This window comes from Drosophila miranda (assembly GCF_003369915.1).
Source record: "Drosophila miranda strain MSH22 chromosome Y unlocalized genomic scaffold, D.miranda_PacBio2.1 Contig_Y1_pilon, whole genome shotgun sequence".
NCBI lineage: Eukaryota > Metazoa > Arthropoda > Insecta > Diptera > Drosophilidae > Drosophila > Drosophila miranda.
In genome coordinates, this window is record NW_022881603.1 from 31,867,799 (window position 1) to 31,889,270 (window position 21,472).

General features: G+C 40.9%; 2 protein-coding genes across 2 annotated transcripts; both read right to left on the reverse strand.

Moving 5' to 3' along the window:
- Nucleotides 1-4,817: 4,817 nt before the first annotated feature.
- LOC117190063 lies at nt 4,818-20,770 on the reverse strand. Its single transcript, XM_033395143.1, has 3 exons — nt 19,579-20,770; nt 6,137-8,421; nt 4,818-6,074 (listed from the first exon to the last, which is right to left on the reverse strand). The coding sequence occupies exons 1-2, from the start codon at nt 20,295-20,297 to the stop codon at nt 6,840-6,842; spliced, it is 2,301 nt and encodes a 766-aa protein (XP_033251034.1). The 5' UTR covers nt 20,298-20,770; the 3' UTR covers nt 4,818-6,074; nt 6,137-6,839.
- On the reverse strand, nt 12,270-14,081 carry LOC117190064. Its single transcript, XM_033395145.1, has 2 exons — nt 12,769-14,081; nt 12,270-12,698 (listed from the first exon to the last, which is right to left on the reverse strand). The coding sequence occupies exons 1-2, from the start codon at nt 13,849-13,851 to the stop codon at nt 12,669-12,671; spliced, it is 1,113 nt and encodes a 370-aa protein (XP_033251036.1). The 5' UTR covers nt 13,852-14,081; the 3' UTR covers nt 12,270-12,668.
- Nucleotides 20,771-21,472: the final 702 nt, after the last annotated feature.

Sequence of the window (21,472 nt, forward strand, 5' to 3'; positions counted from 1 at the left end):
ATGGGTTGATTTTTGTTTACACTGACATTATCAAACCAAGATGTGTTGGAAATAAAAGACCTCGATGTCTTCGAGTATTACATTATAATGGAAAAGAGCAACTTATACAATTCAACAATATTGAATATTATCCCATTGAAATATGGTCTCCAAAAGAAATTTCGATCTTAATTACCGATTCCAAAGGGTATAAAGTACCATTTGAATCTTCAGCAATTCCCTTCACTTTAAAAAACGAAAAGAAATGCTATAAATAATACTGTAAAGATGGAAATTTATTCAGAGTAGAAATAACCACCATGACGAAATCTTATCAACAATATTATTTAAATCAACGGAGGAGGGTTGAATCATATAGAAAGTCTTTATGTTTCACCCAGAGTTATCCAACAAGGTAGAGGAATTGGGAATTTTTTTAGTGGTCTTTTTAATTACATAAAACCACTATTCCTTTCGGGGATAAACGCTATTAAAAACCAAGCTTCTGAGACTGGAAAGGCAGTAATAAATGAGTTTGGTCGAAAACCTTTAAGAACTATTATCCAAGAACAAAGTAAAATTGCTTTGCAAAACCTGTCAAATAAAGCCATTAATAAGTTAACCCGATTCCAGAATGGGGCAGGTAAAAAGAATAAAAAGAGAAGGTCTAGGAAAAAACTATCTCATTTATCATCTAAAGAAGGAAGCAAACATACGCAGTCGAGACCCAAAAAAAAAAAATCAACAAAGAAATTAACTATAAGAGACATTTTTTCTAAATCAAAATGACCACCCATATTGAATGTATGAAAAGCGAATTGGATCTCTTTGAGCCACATCCTACACAAAGCTCTATTCTGAGAACAGAAGAAGTTTCATATAACCCCATAGCTTCGTTGGACAGTGCTTCTTCAATTGAATTCGTTTGCTTAGGAAATGGGGAAACATATCGAGACCTATCAAGTGTTTACTTAAGACTTGTTGTGCAACTAAGAAAAAGTGATAATACCAACATTGAAGGAAACGATGTTGGAGTAGTGAATAATATTTTGCATTCAATGTTTAGAAGTTCGTCCGTATATTTAAATAATATTTTGGTTTCTCAGAGTGATAATAACTATCATTATAGATCGTATTTGCAAACGATTTTAAACTATGGTAGTGATGTCAGTGAAAGTCACTTAGCCACTCAAGGTTATTATCCTAATTATGGTAAATTAATATCTGGTAGATACGTTAACACCGATGGATCCATTATGCTCAAAAATATTTTTCAAAACAGTAATAAGGTTGAACTATTCGGAAAAGTTCATGGAGATATATTTAATCAACCAAAACTGCTTATAAATAATGTAGATTTGAGGATTACTTTTAACATTGAAAACACAGCATTTTATTTAATGGAATCTGAAACTGAATCAAATCTTAAAATATTGGATATATTCATGAACCACATAACTATTAATCCGAGCATTTTATTGGCTCATCATCATGTTTTACAAACTAAAAATGCCATTTATCCATACAGCAAAGTTCAAGTAAAATCATTTACAATATATCCAGGAAATAATACATTATCAATTGACAATGCAGTTATTGGACAGCTTCCCAATTTTTTGGCTTTTTGCATGGTAAAAAACAAATCATATTCTGGAAATCGGGCATTAAACCCCTTCCATTTTGATCATTTTAAAATTCAACGCTTTAATCTATTGGTTAATGGAGTACAAGTACCATCGCAGGCACTTGAGTTTGATTTCTCGAACTCTGAAAATGCTTAAAGCTCTAGAGGATATAATATGCTATTCAGATCAAGTGGAATAAAACATTATGATCGAGGCTTACAAATTACAAAGGAAATGTTTGATAAAAATAGTTTTATATTAGCATTTGACCTAACTGCAGACCATCACAATTCAACTGTATGCTCAAATTTAATATCACAAGGAGCCATCCGAATTGAAGGACGATTTTCGGAGCCTCTTACAAAAGCAGTTACTTGTCTGGTATACTGTGAATATGACTCATGAATACATTGCAAATCGATAAGTTGCTTTCCAAGCATTCAAAAACAAAAACAATTTTTAAAGGAGTTTATCCCTCTGATCAGCTGCCTCAAGTAATTTCGAAATATCCTGCTTTAATAATAGCAAACACAGATTCTTCAAGCCATTCAGGAACTCATTGGGTTGCTTTTTACTTTGAAAACAAATATTCAGCCGAATTTTTTGATTCATATGGTCAATATCCTCAAAATAAAGAATTTTTAAAAATATTAAGGAAAAATTCCATAAAGTTTACATTTAATAAACAACCACTGCAAGGTTATTTTTCAAATACATGCGGTCATTAGTGTATCCTATATGGAATATTTAAGAGCAGCAAAAAAACATTAAATTGTTTTTTAAAACAATTTAAGAAAAATGATTTTAACTATAATGATAAGTTAATAATACAAATGTTTAAGAAAATTCGTTTAAAATAAAACACAATATTATTTCAGAGACATTTAAGATGTTTATTGAATATTTGAGCTGGGATACATTCTTTTATTTAAGTTATAGTAATTTAACATTAGGTCTATAGCTTCTGCTTTCTTATTTGGTAGGGTATGGCACAGGCATGTGTCAGGTCCGTCCGTTGCATCGTCATCACTCCAGGGGCATAGCTTATAATGAAAGCCAAACTTGGAGTACTGAAGCTCCTTTTCCTCCAGATCTTCCAAAATGCTCATCAAATTTTCAAGAATTTGTACGTGCTCCTCGAAGATCATCTCCTCGAATTGCATTAAAAAAAGTTTTATTTGTTTGGCATGCATCTTGCAGCTGACTTCTTGAATCTATTACTGATAATGTTTCAAAGAGCAGGACTCTTTATATCCATGTCTTTGCTCTGTTTCCCTTATATTTTTCTTTACCCATGTATTGGAAATGATAAGTACTATATCTAGCCATCTCTTTTTTACATATGTACATATGTATATTCTTAACCTTTGTCTTTATTTTTGTCTTTACATGTATAGTTGTCTCTTCTTCTCTTACATATATATAATGGGAACTCTTTATTTACTCTTTACATATAAATTGGAAATGGGCAGTGCTATATCTATTCATCTCTTTTCCTTTATATATAAGATGTGAGATTCCATGCTCCTTCAACATCTTAAAGGGTGTTTTTGTGGAAAATTTGGTCACATAACTTTTAGGTAAAAATATCCAAAGCGGTTCGTTGTCCTTATCAGTTAAATAAAGGACTACTTTATTTCCAAATTATGTTTTTTTGATTTTACATCCATTGATCTTGTACTCAAATCCTATGCACAGGTCCTCAACCTTGGTGTATCCAACCGCCGGGTTTGTCTCGTTAAGTAATTCTAGGAAAGCCTAGGTATATATTTGATTAAGTGCTTATCATTTTCTATATAGAGATTTAAATATTCTTACATACCTGTTTGTACACGGAGCGTTTTCCGCATTAATGTTAATTCACGGATGGGGGTGTGTTAGTTTTTTCTGCAAACGAATCAAAGTCTATACAAGAAAGAGAAAAGTCGATCGATCCAGTTGAGTATTAGGGAATAACTATTTATTACAAATCTTAGTGCTTGAGTACTGGGCATAAGAGAGAGAATACAGTGGTGAATTTAGTACAATTATGGTGAGTAAATACAAAAAGTGAGCGTAGGCTCTCTATTTTACGAGGGTCATTTGAATACTTGTTCCTTAAAGGAGTTTGACCGAACATCCCGGCCCCGTTGAAAGGACTGCTTTCAAACCACCGGAAGAATTGCCAACTTGTGTATTGGCCTGCAACATGTTCCATTTGCAGTGCGGAGGTGCACCGCCCGTACAAGTCCATCCTTCCCAAGCACAGTAGACTGCACTCGGCCTAGTTTCCAGCGTAGCGGTGGCAGGTTGTCCTCATGGATGATGACCAACGTGCCCTCGGTGAGGTTCGTTGAGGGTGCTGTCCACTTCGTGCGCGATCGCAATTCGTTGACATAGTCAGCAGACCATTGCTTCCAAAACCGTTGCTTGACGGCCGTAATCGCATCGTAGCGGTCCATACTTGACAGCTTGATATTCTCGAGGGACCTTTCAGGTAGTGATCGCAATGATTCGCCAACCAAGAGATGACCAGCCGTGAGAGTGCTATAGTCATTTGGGCCTGACGAAAGCGGCGATAGCGGGCGCGAGTTGAGGATCGATTCTATCTCGACGACGACAGTGCTCAACTCTTCGAAGGTGAACCTGGTGTTGGTTAGCGTACGATTTAACAGCCCCTTTGCACTCTTGACTGCCGCTTCCCAAAGGCCTCCGAAATGAGGTGCCCTGGGGGGAATAAAATGGAAATTAATAAAGTCAGATGCGCAAAATTTATAGATTTCATCTTGGGTCTGCTTTAAAAACATAAACTTTTTTAGTTCCTGCAGTTGATTCGATGCCCCTACAAAGTTAGTGGCATTATCGCAGAAGATCGTCTTCGTATTCTCGGGGCCGCTTTCCTCACGGACATTTCGGACCTGTCCGTAATCAAACCAGGGACCTTGTCCAAATACATCCAAGCCACCGGATGGGACTGCCCTTAACCTGCAGTAGTATGCTCTCACGGTTCGGGCAACGCGAAGGGGCACATGCCCATGCGGCAACACAACGGACCTTTTATAGGTCCAAGTGAGCTTGGTGGCGGGAGGCTCTTATCCCCCCCCTCCCGGCTACCGCCTTAACCTAACCTAACCTATCGCAGAAGATGTCTGTCGGCAGCTTGCGACGACCTCCCATCCGTTTCAATGCGTTTAAGAACGCCTTTGTTGACAAATCAGAGACTACTTCGATGTGAACGGCCTTGGTGAGAAGGCAAACGAACACGGCTATGTATGCTTTTGTAGGTCCCTTTCCTCGAATGCGTACACAAAAGTCAACTCCACAGCGTTCAAAGGGTCGAGCCGGAGCGAGTCGCGTAGGCGGTAATGAGCCCATGAGTTGTTGTAGCAGCTTCGGTCTGTAGCGAACGCAGTGTACACAGGAGCGAACAATTCTACGTGCCAAGTCTCTGGCGTTAACGATCCAATACTCCAAACGAATGAGAGCGACTAGGGCTTTAGGTCCAGCGTGATAGTTCCGAAGATGCAAATGGCGAATATAGTTCCATACAAATTTGGACTGACTAGGCAGCAGCAACGGATGTTTTTGACCGTCTTGTAGGTCTGAGTATTCCAAACGTCCACCAACCTTGATAAGTTCGAATCCGTTCACGACTTCTAAAAAGGGAGTAAGAAACTTTAAGCTGCTTTTTAATGGTTTTTGCTTCTGAAGTAAACGGATGTCCTCTACAAAATGAGTTTGTTGAATGTTCCAAATAAGGCAATGTGAAGCAAAACGAAGTTCATCTGGCGTCGGTGAGGTTGTGGTAAACGTCGATTGCTTCCGACATCTCGTTATGAACCTAATCATCCAAGCAATGAGACGCAGACTGTGAGTGTACGAGCTGATATTATCGACGATGTTGAGGATATTATTTGTCTCGTGTACGGCAGCAAACAAACTTTTCCGATTCTCCGAGTTAACCACGTCCATGTCAATATCAAGTTTTCCACCAGTGGCGGGCCAGTTTAGTGAATCTTCGACTAGAAACGTAGGACCCGAAAACCATGGAGACTTAATCAACTCGCTCACGTTACAGCCTCGCGACAGAATATCAGCAGGGTTTTGATGTGTTGGCACATAGCGCCATTTTCCATCAGACGTTATATCCTGAATATCGGACACTCGATTTCCAACAAAGGTCGATAAGGTGACTGAGTGTTGTTGCAACCAATGCAATACGAGCTGTGAGTCGCTCCAAAAATAAGATGTGATAGTGTGTTTACTGAATATGGCCTTGACTTTGTTATACAACTGAGAAAGTAGATGCGCGCCGCATAGTTCAAGCTTCGGAAGAGACTGTTTCTTCACTGGTGCTACTCTAGACTTAGAAGTGAACAATTTCACTGTGACCTGTCCAAGCGAATTCTCCGTGCGCACATAAACACAGCAGCCGTATGCCCGAATCGATGCGTCGCAAAATCCATGTATTTGAATGCTCCTAGTATCAGGCTGCAAACAAATACGAGGTACCGCTAGTGACGACAGTGAATTCAGCGATTCCAAACACTTACTCCATGCGTGGCTTAAATTCTGGGGGACAGACTCGTCCCAGTCGAGTTTCAAAAGCCACAACTCCTGAAGAATGATCTTAGAGACAATGACTAACGGTGATAGCAGACCGATTGGATCGAATAGCGACGACGCAGTAGACAAAATTGTTCGTTTTGTGGTAGTGGGATAGACTTCCTTTGGATTAAATGTGAAACTAAATGCATCACTTCGTTGATGCCAAGTTACGCCAAGTGTGCTGCTGACTGAGTTTTCTGAAATGTTTAATTCCTTGGTAGATTCGTTTTCCATCCCGCCTGGATGATTTGAATGCCACTTGCATAATGGAAACTGACCACGAGCGAGAGTTGATGTGATTTCAGTTTTTAGTTTGAAGAGTGTATCTATATCATCAGCCCCACACAAAAGGTCATCAACATAAAATGCAGTTTTAACAGCAGCAGCCCCTAATGGCCATGCATCCTTACAATCCTCAGCCAAGTAATGCAAACTACGAGTTGCGAGAAATGGGGCAGACGCAGTCCCATATGTCACTGTATTGAGTTGGTAGGTTTGAAGATCCGTATTTGGAGATGCTCGCCACAAAATGTACTGGAATTTTCTATCCTTCTCACTCACAAGTACCTGCCTGTACATTTTTGTGACGTCGGCTGTGATGCCGAACCTATGCATGCGGAACCGCAGCAATTGCAAGTACAACTCATCCTAAATGGTAGGGCCGACTAAAAGTAGATCGTTAAGTGACCTTTGAGATGTTGTACGGCAAGAGGCGTCAAAGACAACTCTGAGCTTCGTCGAGGTACTGCTTGGTTTCAGAACGAAATGGTGGGGTATATAATAATGCGGTTCTTCCAAGTTAGGATTCAGTACGAGGGACATATGGCCGAGGCTTTCATATTCCTGCATGAACGAGATATACTGTGAGCGAATTTCCGGTCGACGAGCGAGACGTCTCTCAATGGCAAAAAATCGAGTTCCAGCTGTATCGAAGGAACTTCCAAGACAACTTGGATCTTCTTGAAATGGCAAGCGAACGACAATCCGCCCACTGGCATCCTGATGTGTTGTGTCCCTGAAATGGTCCTCACAGCGACGATGATTTGGAAGCATTCTAGCGCTTGGATCGACAAGTGAGTCCACTTTCCATAATTGCTGCAAATTCTTGTCGATCGACTCTTCTACAGTCGCCAAGCACAATGGTGGCTGTCTGTTATATTGCCGCTGGTACCTCCCAGCAACAACCCAACCAAAAAGAGTCTTCTGCAAAGTGGGAAGATTTGGACCAATGCGAATCTGGCCAACAGCTAGAGCTCCATAGAAGGCTTCGGTCCCCAGTAACAAATCAATACGTTTAGTCCTATAGAACGATTCGTCAGCCAATGGAGTGTTAGCTGGTAGGTTCCAATTCGATATGTCGATCTCACTATCTGGCTGGTAGGCAATATGGGATGTGATTCCAAACTGGAGAGTGAGCTGATAGCCGGAAGTACGTGACTTAATAGAGGTAGTCGTACGAGCCTTCAAACTAGTAAGGAAGTCTCCTATACTGCGAATTCCAATGTGGTGTTTTTCACGACGAAGGCGAAGCTTTTGTGCAAAGGTTTCGGTTACAAAATTAACCTCAGAGCATGAATCAAGCAACGCTCTACCGAGTTTGTATTCACCTGTGGCATCCTTTACCAAAACCATAGCTGTTGCCAACAAAATTTGATCATCTGCTGCGATCTCCATATGAGAATGTGAAGCAGCTTGATGAGCCGTTTGCCAGGAGGGTTGCGCTGGTTGGAGTACCGGTTCAGTAGTTGAAGATTGTCCTGCTGATGATTGGGGTGGCTGTTGCGGCTGAGAGTGATGCAAAGATGAATGATGATTCCGAATACAGGATCGGCAACGATGAGTCGATGAACATTGCGCCACTCTATGACCATTTCCAAGACAATTGATGCAGAGACCGAGGCGTTTTGCATTGTCGTACCGTTGGTTGCTGTTCATAGCCTTGAACTGAGCGCAATTAGAGATCTTATGGCCAGAACTAGAACAAAGTGTACAAGACGGATTAGTGATAGCAAACGACGAGTTTATTTGGTGATTAAAATGACGATTTGACTTATTGGATTCAGCCTTTCGGTGTGACGAAGTAGCAGCCGAGTTTCCAGACGAATGGAGAAACTGACAGTGGCGTTCCAAAAGCTGTGTGCATGCTAGCCAGGTTGGCAGAGTTTTGTAGTCCTGCGATTCCTTCCACTTGTTCCGAGTTTGCTGATCACACTTTTCCATTATAATATATGTAGTAGTTTAAGTTACTTGATGGCAACGAGTAACATTTATTTAATAAGTATGTTGGACTTAAAATTATAACAGCTCCAAGTTTTACAAGTATGTTTGTGACTAATTATATGCGTGTACGTCTGATGCGTGGCTGAACTGACAACTGACTATCTCTCTCTCTTGCTATCGGCTCTCTCAGAGCCGATTACTGCTCTATCCCGACGACACGACGAAAACACGACCGCTTCGTGTCTCTCTCTTTCCTTCGTTTCCTACATTCGGCTGTCCTGACGGACCATTCGCCTCGGATGGGTCTAGCCAAGGTTTCATATATTCTGAAACTGTAGAGGTCTTATAGGGACCCTCAGTATCCCCAATCTTCTCGACTTCGTACCTTCCATGTGTAGGCCGTCTAACCCGGGAATTGTAGTGACCAATATCGGTGCGTGAGTGAACTGTATAGGTATAAAAACACAAACCCGGTGATTTAATGTAACTCTTTTTTATTAGCTGCGCGTCCGTCTCTCACAATCGCCATTTACAAAGTGCACTCACTCTCTTCTCGATGTTTCTTATCCGATATCTCCCTATTGGTATTTCCCACCGAGTGTATCGATGGTGCGGTAAATACCAATGCGCGCTGTATGCTATTTTAAATACTAGTTGAATGCCTCACTAATTATTACCTTGCTACAATTCGGCCATCCTGACCGGAGTGCTCCTGAACTCCTTACATTTAATTTAGTTTCTAGATAGGTTGATTTATTACAGTTGGGTGTGGTTTACTCTTAATATTCTAAGTTTACGTGTTACAATCATTTTCTTCATTTTGATTCCCTGTGACATTTGCATTATTACCATTTTCAATCCACGGCTTCATATTTGCCACCGCCCAAACTCCTTTATACGGGATCCTTGATTGTTGAACCCCCTCTACATCTTCTAGCAAATACCTATCATTTTTTAACACCTTTGATATCTTATAAGGTCCTTTGAACTTCGGGATAAGCTTTTTAGACACCCCTGTATGAGTGTCGAAATTTCTCACCATAACTAGATCATTATCTACGTACACGTGTGGCTCCCTTCGCTTTGAATTTGTTGCTTGTTTGTTATAAGACTGTATTTTTTCCTGATGAGTGCCTGCTACTGCTCTAATCTTTTCTATATCCCTTGTTGCCCGCTGTTCGGTTAGTTCGTCTAGATGATCTTTTAGTAAATCTGAAACCTTTCCTTTTTGTACGACCCCAAACAACATTCTGCTCGGGTGTTCATTAATTGTTCTTTGAATTGTGTTGTTCATCGCGTGTTCTACTGTTTCCACTACCATATCCCAATGTAATCCTTTTTCCGGGTCAACAAGCTTTGCAATCATGGGTCCCAAACTTCTGTTCACCCTTTCTACCTGCCCGTTGGCCTGTGGCGACCCTGTTGCTATCTTTACGTGTTTAACATTGCTCTGTTCTAAGAATTCTTCAAACTCTTTTGACGTGAAACAGCTTCCTCTGTCTGACACAATGCATCTGGGTCTACTGTAAGCTCGGAAATAATCTTTCATTGCAATTACTGCTTCCTTTGTGCTAGTGGTTTTGGTCGTATAAAGTCTTACGAATTTGGTGAACGCGTCTATTACTACTAAAACATGTTTGTTGGCCCTGCCTTTGTCGACTGGCCCGAAATGGTCGATATGTACTACCTCGAATGGTCCTGACCCTTTTGGTATGTTGTGTAAAAACCCTTCCTCTTTTCCGTGTTTTGCTGAGTACGCTATGCATTTTAGACAGTTTTCAATGTGTCGCTTGGCTTTATACCTTACGTTTGAGATCCAGTAGCTTTTCGATATAGCGTCGGTCATCTTGTCTATACCGACGTGCCCTAGTTCATCGTGGTACTTATAGAGTACGTGGCCTTCCATTTCCTCGGGTACGCAGAATAGGATAGTATTGTTATCTTTTTTCCTGTATATTATTCCGTTTCTCATCTCATAATGTTTGTGTTCTGATTTCTGTAACGTTTCTCTCAGCTCCATCAGTTTGTTATCTCTGTTTTGGCATATAATTAAATTTTCTTCAAAGGTGTTTGTGTCTACCGTGAGTATCTGAACGGCTCTGCTTAGCGCATCTACGTGTTGCATTCTACTTCCTGACCTGTGTTCTAACTTGTAGTCATAATTTTGTAACTCTAACGCCCAGCGGGCAATGCGTGGATTGAGTTCTTTTTTGTTTAGAGTCATAGTTAGCGCGTTGCAGTCTGTCACTATTTTGAAGGGTATGCCTTGCACGTATACTCTAAACCGTTGTAGTGCATAAATTATCGCTAGTGTCTCCAGTTCAAAGCTGTGGTATTTTGCTTCGGTAATTGTTGTCCGCTTGGAGAAATAAAACACCGGGTGCATTCTGCCATCACCCTTCTTCTGCATTAGAATTGACCCGAAACCTAACGAACTTGCATCGCAATGTAATTCTGTCGGATCTCTGGGATTGTAAAGTGCCAAGATCGGTGCTTCCAACAAATTACTTTTGAGTTGTTCGAAACATTCTAGTTCTACGATACCGAATTCAAACTTCCTGTCTTTTTTGACCAAATCATAAAGGGGCTTAGCTTTCGTAGAAAAATCTTTTACGAACCGTCTAAAGTAAGAACATAACCCTAAGAAACTCTGCACTTCGTTCGTTTTCGTGGGGACTGGGAACCCTTTTACTGCCTGTAATCCCTTCGTATCTGGTTTAATTCCGTTACCCGATATGGAATAGCCCAGGTACTTAACTTCTGACTGTAAGAATTCGCATTTATCAATCCTTAATTCAAGTTTATTCTCTACCAATCGTCTCATCACTTCTTGTAAAATTTCCATGTGACTATCACTATCTTTTGTTGCTACCATAATATCGTCCATGTATATTATAACTTTGTCTTCCTTTACCATATCTGCAAAAATGTTGTTTGTGAATCTTTGAAACACCGCCGATGCATTTCGTAACCCGAACGGCATCCTCAACCATTCGTATTGTCCCATGGGGGTCGTGAACGATGTGTATTTAACTGAATCTTTATGCATAAATACGTGGAAGTATCCATTCTTCAGGTCTAACTTGGTGAAAAGTCTTTTCCCTGACAGTTTATCTAGTAGGTCGTCTATCAGAGGTGTTGGGTAATTGTCCTTTATCATACCTTTATTAAGTGTGCGATAATCGACGCACAGTCTCAACTCTCCCGAATTCTTTTTTACCAGTACTATAGGCGAAACGTATTCTGACTCACTGGTTCTGATGTAACCTTTTTCTGTGTATTCGTCTATCATTTTCTGTACTTGGGCTTTTTCGCTATACGACAGTCTTCTAGGTGGGCAATGAAACGGTTTTTCGTGTTCGAAATTCAACTTCATTTCCCACTTGGTTTGTGGTAAGTTTGGTCTTTCTGCGTTTACATACGCTGTCCTAAACATGTATTTAAGTCGTCCTGCGAGTTCTTGGCTACAATCTGTCCCTACTTTCAACTCCCAGTCGTTTTCTTTGTCTGGATACTGGCTTGGTAGTTCGTTGAAATTGGTTTTTACGCTCTCGCAGGTATCGCTGTCTTCCAGACACTCAACCATTGCAGAACACTCATTTTCTACCTTGCCTCCACTTTCTACTTCATGCTTATTCTCTTTATCACCCTCATCTTTAACTTCACATTCATATTCTCCTAAACACTCATTTTCTATTTTCCACTCATTTTTTTCTAAACACTCATTTTCTCCTAAACACTCATTTTCTTCTAAACACTCATTTTCTCCTAAACACTCATTTTCTTCTAAACACTCATTTTTTTCTAAACACTCATTTTCTCCTAAACACTCATTTTTTTCTAAACACTCATTTTTTGTTTCACACTCGTTTTTTGTCTCACTCTCCTTCTCCTTGCAAATGTCACTTACAATTTTAAATTTGCATAAATTCATAAAATCCCTACCTAACACAGCCTCATAGCCCATCGACTCGTCTGCCACTACTAGTAATTCAAAGTTGATTCGATTTTTGTTAATAATTACAAAACTGGGTATTTTACCAAAGATGTTAAGTTTGCTATTATTTAGTCCAACATAAGCGTAATCCGCATTTTTATTCAAAATAAATTCAATTTCTCTGTTTTTCTTGTCTTTGTTAAACTTATATAAACTTAAATCATCTTCTTTGATTTCGTTCGAACTTAATCGTGAGCGCTCTTCCACTTTATTTAGGTTATTTTCCGACTGGTGCTCTAGACACGATAACTTCATAAAACTTATTGGGCTCCCTGAGTCGATGAGGCAATTTAAGGACAAGCATTTGTTATTGTAATTGCTAATGTATATATTAAATTTGTATATATAATCGTTATGTACCTTGTACTTCTTTTCGTCACAGTGTGACACCTGGTGACTCATGCTGCCGCATCCGTAGCACGCTCCTCTTTCGCGCTTGGGCTTGCGGCACTCCCCTGCCACGTGGCCCAAAGAGTTGCAGTTGTAGCAGCGAATGGGTGTTGGCGAGGCTCCAGTGTTTGCCCCTTCAGTTGAACCGTACTTCTTTGGCAGCATGATCTTCTCGAACGCCTTGAGTAGTTGATATGGAGCGCCAAAGCACTGCATGTGGGCTTGCCTACGCAGGCCTACATCTGGGATACCTTCGATGACTCCGTCAATAAACTCCTCGTCGTCAATGACTATGCGGGATGCCAGCGACACTTTGGCGTTGAAGTACATCGAGAACTCCTCGCCACGTGCCCATGAACGGGACTCGAACTTGCGACGGAGCAACAGTTTGCTTTCCTTGTGATGGCAAGTGTCTTCCATGACGTTCAACAATTGATCGATTGGCAGCGACATGTGCTCCGGACTCGAATGCAGCCACACCAATGCTTTGTCCTTAAGCTTCGACATTAGCAGCATTAGTAGCTTCTCATCCTTCAGTTTGTTCACTTTTGCGACGGCCTTAAACTGCGCGATCCAAGTTGTGACGTCATCGTTGTTTCCAGAAATGTTGCCATGATATGTTGGCAACATGTCTTTGGCGGCATTTAGCAACATGACGCCAGCGTCATTGCTGGCGGCTGGTGTTGTGTTCTCTCCTCTCCCTTCCTTCTCCCTCTCGCTCTGCAGCTTCAGCAGCTCGATTTGCAGTTTTAACATTTCAACCTCTGCTCGATATTCGCCATGGTTGTTGTTGTGCCCAGGCGCTTGCGGTGCTTTTTCGTTCTTCTCTTTGCGTTCGCTCTTCGTCGAGTCTTGATCTGCGGCCGCCTCATCTTCCCTCTCGTTCTCGCATGTTTCGGCTGCCGGTGGTCCCTGTCCCCGCAGCTCTACTGGTATTTCGTTAAGTCTCGCTGCCATGGCAGCTTTGCTTCCACCTTTTGGTAGATTGAGGGACTCCAGCCATTCGCGCAGCTGGGCGGCCGAGAACTCCTCCGTGCCGACCAAGTCCGACATGTTTTTTTTCAGCGATGGCGTCTTCGACGGACGAGATAATAAAAATTTTCGCTATTTTTCACTGGCGGCGATTGATCGTATCCCACTTCTGAAATTGTAGGCCGTCTAACCCGGGAATTGTAGTGACCAATATCGGTGCGTGAGTGAACTGTATAGGTATAAAAACACAAACCCGGTGATTTAATGTAACTCTTTTTTATTAGCTGCGCGTCCGTCTCTCACAATCGCCATTTACAAAGTGCACTCACTCTCTTCTCGATGTTTCTTATCCGATATCTCCCTATTGGTATTTCCCACCGAGTGTATCGATGGTGCGGTAAATACCAATGCGCGCTGTATGCTATTTTAAATACTAGTTGAATGCCTCACTAATTATTACCTTGCTACACATGATTCTTTACCCTAACCACCTTATACGGCCCTAGATACTTTCCTTTTAGCTTTAATCCAGTACCATACTGAGTACGCTTGATAGCTACTAGCTCATTAACCTCATACTGTCTATCTAGTTTCCTTTTTAAGTCAAAACTCTTCTGTTTTCCTGCTGTAACCGTGCAATGTTTTCAACTACTTCCTTTCTAATTTTTTCGCGGTCCTTGTTCAACTCTTCGATAAGTGATTCTTCCAATATTTCTTTTATTTTTGGATCCATTCCTATACGCATGTCTAGCCCAGTCAATATCTTGAAAGGTGTTACCTTGGTACTTCGCGGCTCAACACTGTTGATCATTTGCTGTACTTTTCCTAGATGCTTATACCAACTACCGGAATTACCCTGACACAATTTCGACAACATAGGCACCACTATCTTGTGCATCCTTTCGACTTGACCATTCCCACGTGGAACGCCTGTGGCAATCATTAAATGCTGTATTTTCTCTCTCTCACAATATTCACGAAACAAATTGGACATAAACGCTGCACCCCTATCCGTCACTATTCTGTTCGGATTACCAAAACTAGTCCCCTGAATTTCCAAACACTTAACGACCTCTTCAACACCTGTACTACGTGTAGAATATAACCAAACAAACTTAGAAAATCCATCAACGACAACCAGTATATAATTGTACTGTTTTTTAGTCATTTCCATTGGTCCAACGTGATCAATGTGATACGTTTGTAACGGCCTATCACCCTTGTCTATTGGTTGCAAATAACCCTCACGTTTTCCTGTCTTTTCATTGACAATGATACACTCGACACAACTATTTATTACGCGCCATACTTTGTCTTTTAACTTCGGAATATAATACGACTTTTCAATGATATCTTGTGTCTTTTTAACTGAAAAATGTCCTTGCTTATGTGCTATTGATATAATCTCATTTTCCAACTGAGCTGGTACTACGATGAGCTCCTTATCCGGATCCTTAAACAAAATCTGATTCTGAATATAATAATCCTCATATTCCTTGTCCTCCACAATACTTTTAACGGCCTTAACCCAATCGTCGGTTAGCTGAGCTTCTTTCAAACGATGAGCTATACTTTCGGTCACCATAAAACAAGATACACGACTCAACGCGTCAACGTGCCTCATCTTCGTTCCTGAGCGATGTTCTATAACATAATTAAAATCTTGTAGGTACATGGCCCAACGTGCTACTCTCAAAGGAACGTCTTTCTTTTTGATCGTCATTGTAAATGCATTACAATCTGTGACAATTTTGAACTTTATACCCAAAACGTATACACGCCATTTCGCTAAAGCTTCGATAATTGCCAGAACCTCAAGGTCATAAGCAGGATATTTCTCTTCACATGGCTTAGTCCTACGGCTCATATATTGAACTGGATGGAATTGGCTGTCTTCCAAACTCTTTTGCAGTAACACGGCTCCATACCCCCATTTTGATGCATCAGTATGGATTTCTGTCTCCAACTTCGGGTTGTACATTTCTAAAACAGGTCCACTAATCAATGCTACCTTTAGTTGTTCAAACGCAACCTGATGTATCTCCTTAAATTCAAATTTAACATCCTTCCGCAGCAGATCTGTCAATGGTTTTGCAATAACAGCATAACCCTCAATAAACTTTCGGAAATAAGAAGTCAATCCTATGAAACGCTGCACTGTTTTTTTATCAACTGGCACTGGAAACTTTTCGACTGCCCTCGTCTTCTCATCACTTGGTCTTATCGTGTTCTTTTCTATTATATACCCCAGAAAATTAACCTTTTGTCGTAACAGCTGACACTTTCTCCAATTTATACGTAGCCCATTCATTTCCGCTATCTTCAGTACTTTTCTCAACTTTAACAAACCCTCTTCTATATCTTGACTACAAATAATAACGTCATCCATATAGACTGCTGCTTCATTATTCTTTACCAAATCTCTCAACACAGCCATTATAAATCTGGCAAACACCGCTGGAGAATTTGAAATTCCAAATGGTACATATAAAAATTCGAACTGACCATTCTGAGTCACAAAAGACGTATATTTTTGAGACTCGACTTCTACAGGCACATGGAAAAAACCATTCGTTAAATCCAACGTGGTGAAATACTTTGCACCCTGCAGTTTCTCCAACACTGTATCCATATGTGACATTGGAAAGTTATCGCGAACTATTTTCTCATTCAGCTTTCGGTAATCACAACATAGTCTCTTGCTACCGTTCTTTTTCGGTACCAACACTACTGGTGATGCATACTCCGATGTACTTGGCTTTATAATCTTCTGAGCCAGCCACTCTTCCACTTGCTTGTCCACGATTTCCTGTTCACACAACGGTAATCGTCTCGGATGCTGGAAAACTGGTATCTCATCCACTAATACAATTTTCATTTTTATCGGCGCATCTACATTTCTCTGAGGTTGGTACTTTCCTACCATACCCCTAACCTCTCTAGCATGTGCTTCACTGAGATGACCAACATCAATTGAAAACTCCTTCTCAACTTCGTCAATACTTGACATGCAAATGCCTTTATATTCATTAAACAATTCCACGCATGAGGACGATGCTACCTGATCAAGTTTCTTATCTTTATCCTCGCCACAAACTCTACTAACAAATCTTGTTCCTGTCTTAGAAACTTGCATGTCCACACGATCCAGAATAGTCCTTCCCAAAATGGCTTGAAAACCAATATCCTCGTCTGGAATGACATGAAATTCTACCTCCATTTCAATCTCATCGATTTTCACTGGTATCGAAAAGCTACCAAAAGTTACAACTTGACTATCTCCAATACCTGTTAAACATTTCTCCTGGCCGATCAGTTCAAGATTTCCAAATTTCAAAAATACCCTCCTGCGAATTAAACACAAATCTGCTCCAGTATCAATCAAACCTTGGAATACCAAATTCGCGTACTTAATATCCTTTAATTCCAAACCTGATGGAGTGAAAATACCTGACGGCTTATTGACAACTTCCTTATCTCGAATAATGTTCGTATTCGATCTCTTTTCTTGTCTGGTTTCGACCTTGACATTACAGCTTGCAGCACGGTGTCCTGGTTGGCCACATTTGAAACAACAAAAATCATTTTTGGGACAATCTTTCCTCAAATGCGATTTGTCTCCACACTTAAAACATTTCCTAAAATTCTCTGCCATCGACCCTTTCACCGAACTCTCACTTTTATTACTCAGCGGCCAATTCTTACTCATCGGCTTGGATCCGCCTCTAGCTTTCTGGTAAACATCGATCTGAAATTTAAGCTCCTTTAAGTTTCTAGCTTGGTACAGCATTGCCTTACTTGCCCTAGCGTCTGGTATACCATCCACAAAATATTCGATTAAACTCTCATCATCTAGTTTAATTGGCTTGGCTATCTCCATTAACGCATACAAAAACTCATGCAACGACTCTCCTTTTTTCTGCTGGCGCTTTTGCAACATTCTATGTACTTCTACGGACGACAGTTTAACACTAAACTCATCCAACAGAGCTGCCTTCAACGAATTCCAGTTACGAATATCACGCAAACTACGAACGAAAGATTTTGCTGCACCAACTAACAACTGCTTGGCATAAATGAATAATTGTAATTGACTCCATTGAACAGTAGCTGCGCATTCTTCTAATTCCTCTATCCATTGATTGATGTCGGGGTTATTAGAACCAGAAAATTGTGACACACTACCTTCCACGTCTTTTAGCGTAAACCAAGATTTATACTCTGCCTGTCGCGTACCTGGTTGAACTGCTACGGTATCATCCTCTGCTGTTACTACGGACTCATCCTCTGACTCTTCTTCATCCTCAACTGGAAAGCCGTGATGTATTAATAGTCTATCTTGCAAATCGCGCTTTCGTCCCGTCGTCTGCAACGCAAGCTCTCTTAACTTCTCTCGCAAATCTGCGACTCTCAGTGTCATTATCTCTTCAACTTGCATCGTGACGATTTAAATACAAAATAATTGATATTAGCTTATATCTAAGAAAATGTAATTAAATCAACTTAAACAACCTTATTACTGCTGGCCTGTTAACAATTTTCCAGTTAACATCGATTTCGAAAACGCCTTTAAAGTCGTCACTGTTAACGATCGCTTCTCTGTTAACGCTCACCTTACTATGGGTTTACCCTTGTTAACTCTCGCTTCTGCGCAGAACTTTCCAGACTCCAAATTTGACGCACACACACCACCACATCCAGATCTCGCTTGCCTGTCGATGTCGCTGTTGCCGTCCTCTTTTTGTTGCCTTGCCTTGCTCTCGCCGTTCGCCGATAACTCGTTGTCGCTTCCCGAATCGTCGCTGCTTCTGCTGTTACAAAATGAACTGCTGCTTGTCTTTTCTTGTAGTTGTAGTCTCCGTCCGACGCAGTGCAACACAACAACAATCAATGTTCTTTGATTCTTGCTGTTTGCTGCCGTCGTTTTGTCGCTTCTGCTTCCTTTGGAACGAACGCACTCAGATTGTCGTCTCTGTGCCGCTTGTCTCCTTGTAGCTCTAGCCTCTCAGACGCAATGCACAACAACAACAACGAAGGTTTTGATTCTTGCTGTGTTTGCTGCCGTCTGCCGTCGTTTTGTCGCTTCTGCTCTCTTTGGAACGAACGCGCTCAGATTGTCGTCTCTGTGCCGCTTGTCTCCTTGTAGCTCTAGCCTCTCAGACGCAATGCACAACAACAACAACGAAGGTTTTGATTCTTGCTGTGTTTGCTGCCGTCTGCCGTCGTTTTGTCGCTTCTGCTCTCTTTGGAACGAACGCGCTCAGATTGTCGTCTCTGTGCCGCTTGTCTCCTTGTAGCTCTAGCCTCTCAGACGCAATGCACAACAACAACAACGAAGGTTTTGATTCTTGCTGTGTTTGCTGCCGTCTGCCGTCGTTTTGTCGCTTCTGCTCTCTTTGGAACGAACGCGCTCAGATTGTCGTCTCTGTGCCGCTTGTCTCCTTGTAGCTCTAGCCTCGTGTTCGCCAAAATTTCCAAATACACGCACAAATCTCACTTGCAAATGTTGTTGTCTTGGGCTTATTTTCGGACGAGCCCCCAATTTGTAGTAGTTTAAGTTGCTTGATGGCAACGAGTAACATTTATTTAATAAGTATGTTGGACTTAAAATTATAACAGCTCCAAGTTTTACAAGTATGTTTGTGACTAATTATATGCGTGTACGTCTGATGCGTGGCTGAACTGACAACTGACTATCTCTCTCTCTTGCTATCGGCTCTCTCAGAGCCGATTACTGCTCTATCCCGACGACACGACGAAAACACGACCGCTTCGTGTCTCTCTCTTTCCTTCGTTTCCTACATATATATAACCATAGCGTGAACAATGTTCTCAGGTTTGCCGATGGACTCCAGCGAGCTTAATATAGCGGATGCCTTATCCACTAGGCTGTGAAGCTGCTGACTGTTTGACCTTTCCACAGCTTGTAGTGCAAACAATGCCTCAATACCTTCTAAAAATATAAGAGTAGGATTATCAAAACGGCCTTTGAGTTTTGCTAGGGCCTTCGGATAGTTTTCGCTTGTAACCTGGAATGCCTGAATTGTATCTAATGCCGGCCCCGTGAGGCAGGTCAGCAAATAATTAAACTTTTCTATATTAGACAATCCAGACTCACGCACAACAATTTGCTCGAACGAGTGAATGAAATTCTTATAGTTTGCATATGTTCCGTCGAAAGTGGGTAGCGACAACCTTGGTAACGATGACTTCACTGGCGGTGGGTGGTAGTCCGGCGCAACAATGCTGGCGTTCAGATCTCCTCCCATTTTTTCCCTTATAGCTAGCTTGATTGCTATGTATGTATCCTCCAAATCTGCCCGTCCTTCATCATTCGGACTAAGGTCTTCAATATTAGCTTGGACATTTAAAACATTCTTGAAATACGTTTCTAAGATGTTCAACCGATAGCGAAGCTCATCATTGCATATCGGGGTTTCCGATTTAGCATCTACCACAGGTTTGATCCGAGTTATATTTCGTTTTATATTGCTCCGTTGGCGTTTTAAGTCTTCGAGCGTCGTCATTTTGTTGTGTAGTGTAATTACGCTGACACAGAACTAGAGCTTCCAAAAATAACAACAACAAAAAAACGCAGCAAGCAGCAGCAGCTAGAGCACAAAACCAACGGTGAAAGCAAAAGCAAAAGTTCCAGCAGCGGCAACGAAAGCAAAACGAAAGTGAAGCGGTGGAATTCCAATAGAAAGAATGCGTTGATCGATGGACCAAAGCAGGTAGCTGCAAAGCGAACGAACCGAGAATGCAAGCGCCGTTGAATGCGTTGTGGGTGACAAGCGAATGATAAAATTAAGCGAGAACGGCGAGAGCAAGGCGAGGACAACGATCCCGCGATCTAGACGAACAATTCTGATACGATTTTCGGAACTTTCGATTGCAGCTGCGAGACGAGCGAATGTTGTAATTGTTGCCTTTGTAGATTGCGATTAGTTTAATTGTTCACAGAAGAATTAACATAACACACATGCCCCACGTTGGGCGCCAAAATTTTTGTACACGGAGCGTTTTCCGCATTAATGTTAATTCACGGATGAGGGTGTGTTAGTTTTTTCTGCAAACGAATCAAAGTCTATACAAGAAAGAGAAAAGTCGATCGATCCAGTTGAGTATTAGGGAATAACTATTTATTACAAATCTTAGTGCTTGAGTACTGGGCATAAGAGAGAGAATACAGTGGTGAATTTAGTACAATTATGGTGAGTAAATACAAAAAGTGAGCGTAGGCTCTCTATTTTACGAGGGTCATTTGAATACTTGTTCCTTAAAGGAGTTTGACCGAACAATACCATTATAGTAATAGAAACTATTCAACCTACTAACGATTTTATACTAAATTATTTAAAAGATTGCATGATCTTTTATACTCTCATTAATTCAATTTTATACAAATGTGATCTGAGCAGATTGGTAGTTGAGTGATAATAAGTAAATGGTTTTAAAGCTGTAATGGCCAGATGTCTTAAGTCTGATTGGTGGTTGAGTAATAAGGGATGAACTATGGATACACTGCTGTATATTGGTTCAAATATTATATTTACATTTTTGGTCTTATATAACAGTCAACATGAAAAAATTATAAAACAGAACAAAATGCATAGAATTTTTGTTTATATGCTGATCACTTCCTATATAAGAACTGTAAGTTACTGAGATAGGTTAGTTCACTTTTACTTCGAAATGAGGA

Coding starts and splice junctions, on each gene's coding strand:
- LOC117190063 (XM_033395143.1), bottom strand. CDS start 20,297: ATGACGACGCTCGAAGACTTAAAACGCCAACGGAGCAATATAAAACGA. Junction 8,422..19,578: donor ATTGTTCACGCTATGGTTAT/ATATATGTAGGA, acceptor TTAAACTACTAC/ATATATTATAATGGAAAAGT.
- LOC117190064 (XM_033395145.1), bottom strand. CDS start 13,851: ATGTCGGACTTGGTCGGCACGGAGGAGTTCTCGGCCGCCCAGCTGCGC. Junction 12,699..12,768: donor GTGACGAAAAGAAGTACAAG/GTACATAACGAT, acceptor GCTTGTCCTTAA/ATTGCCTCATCGACTCAGGG.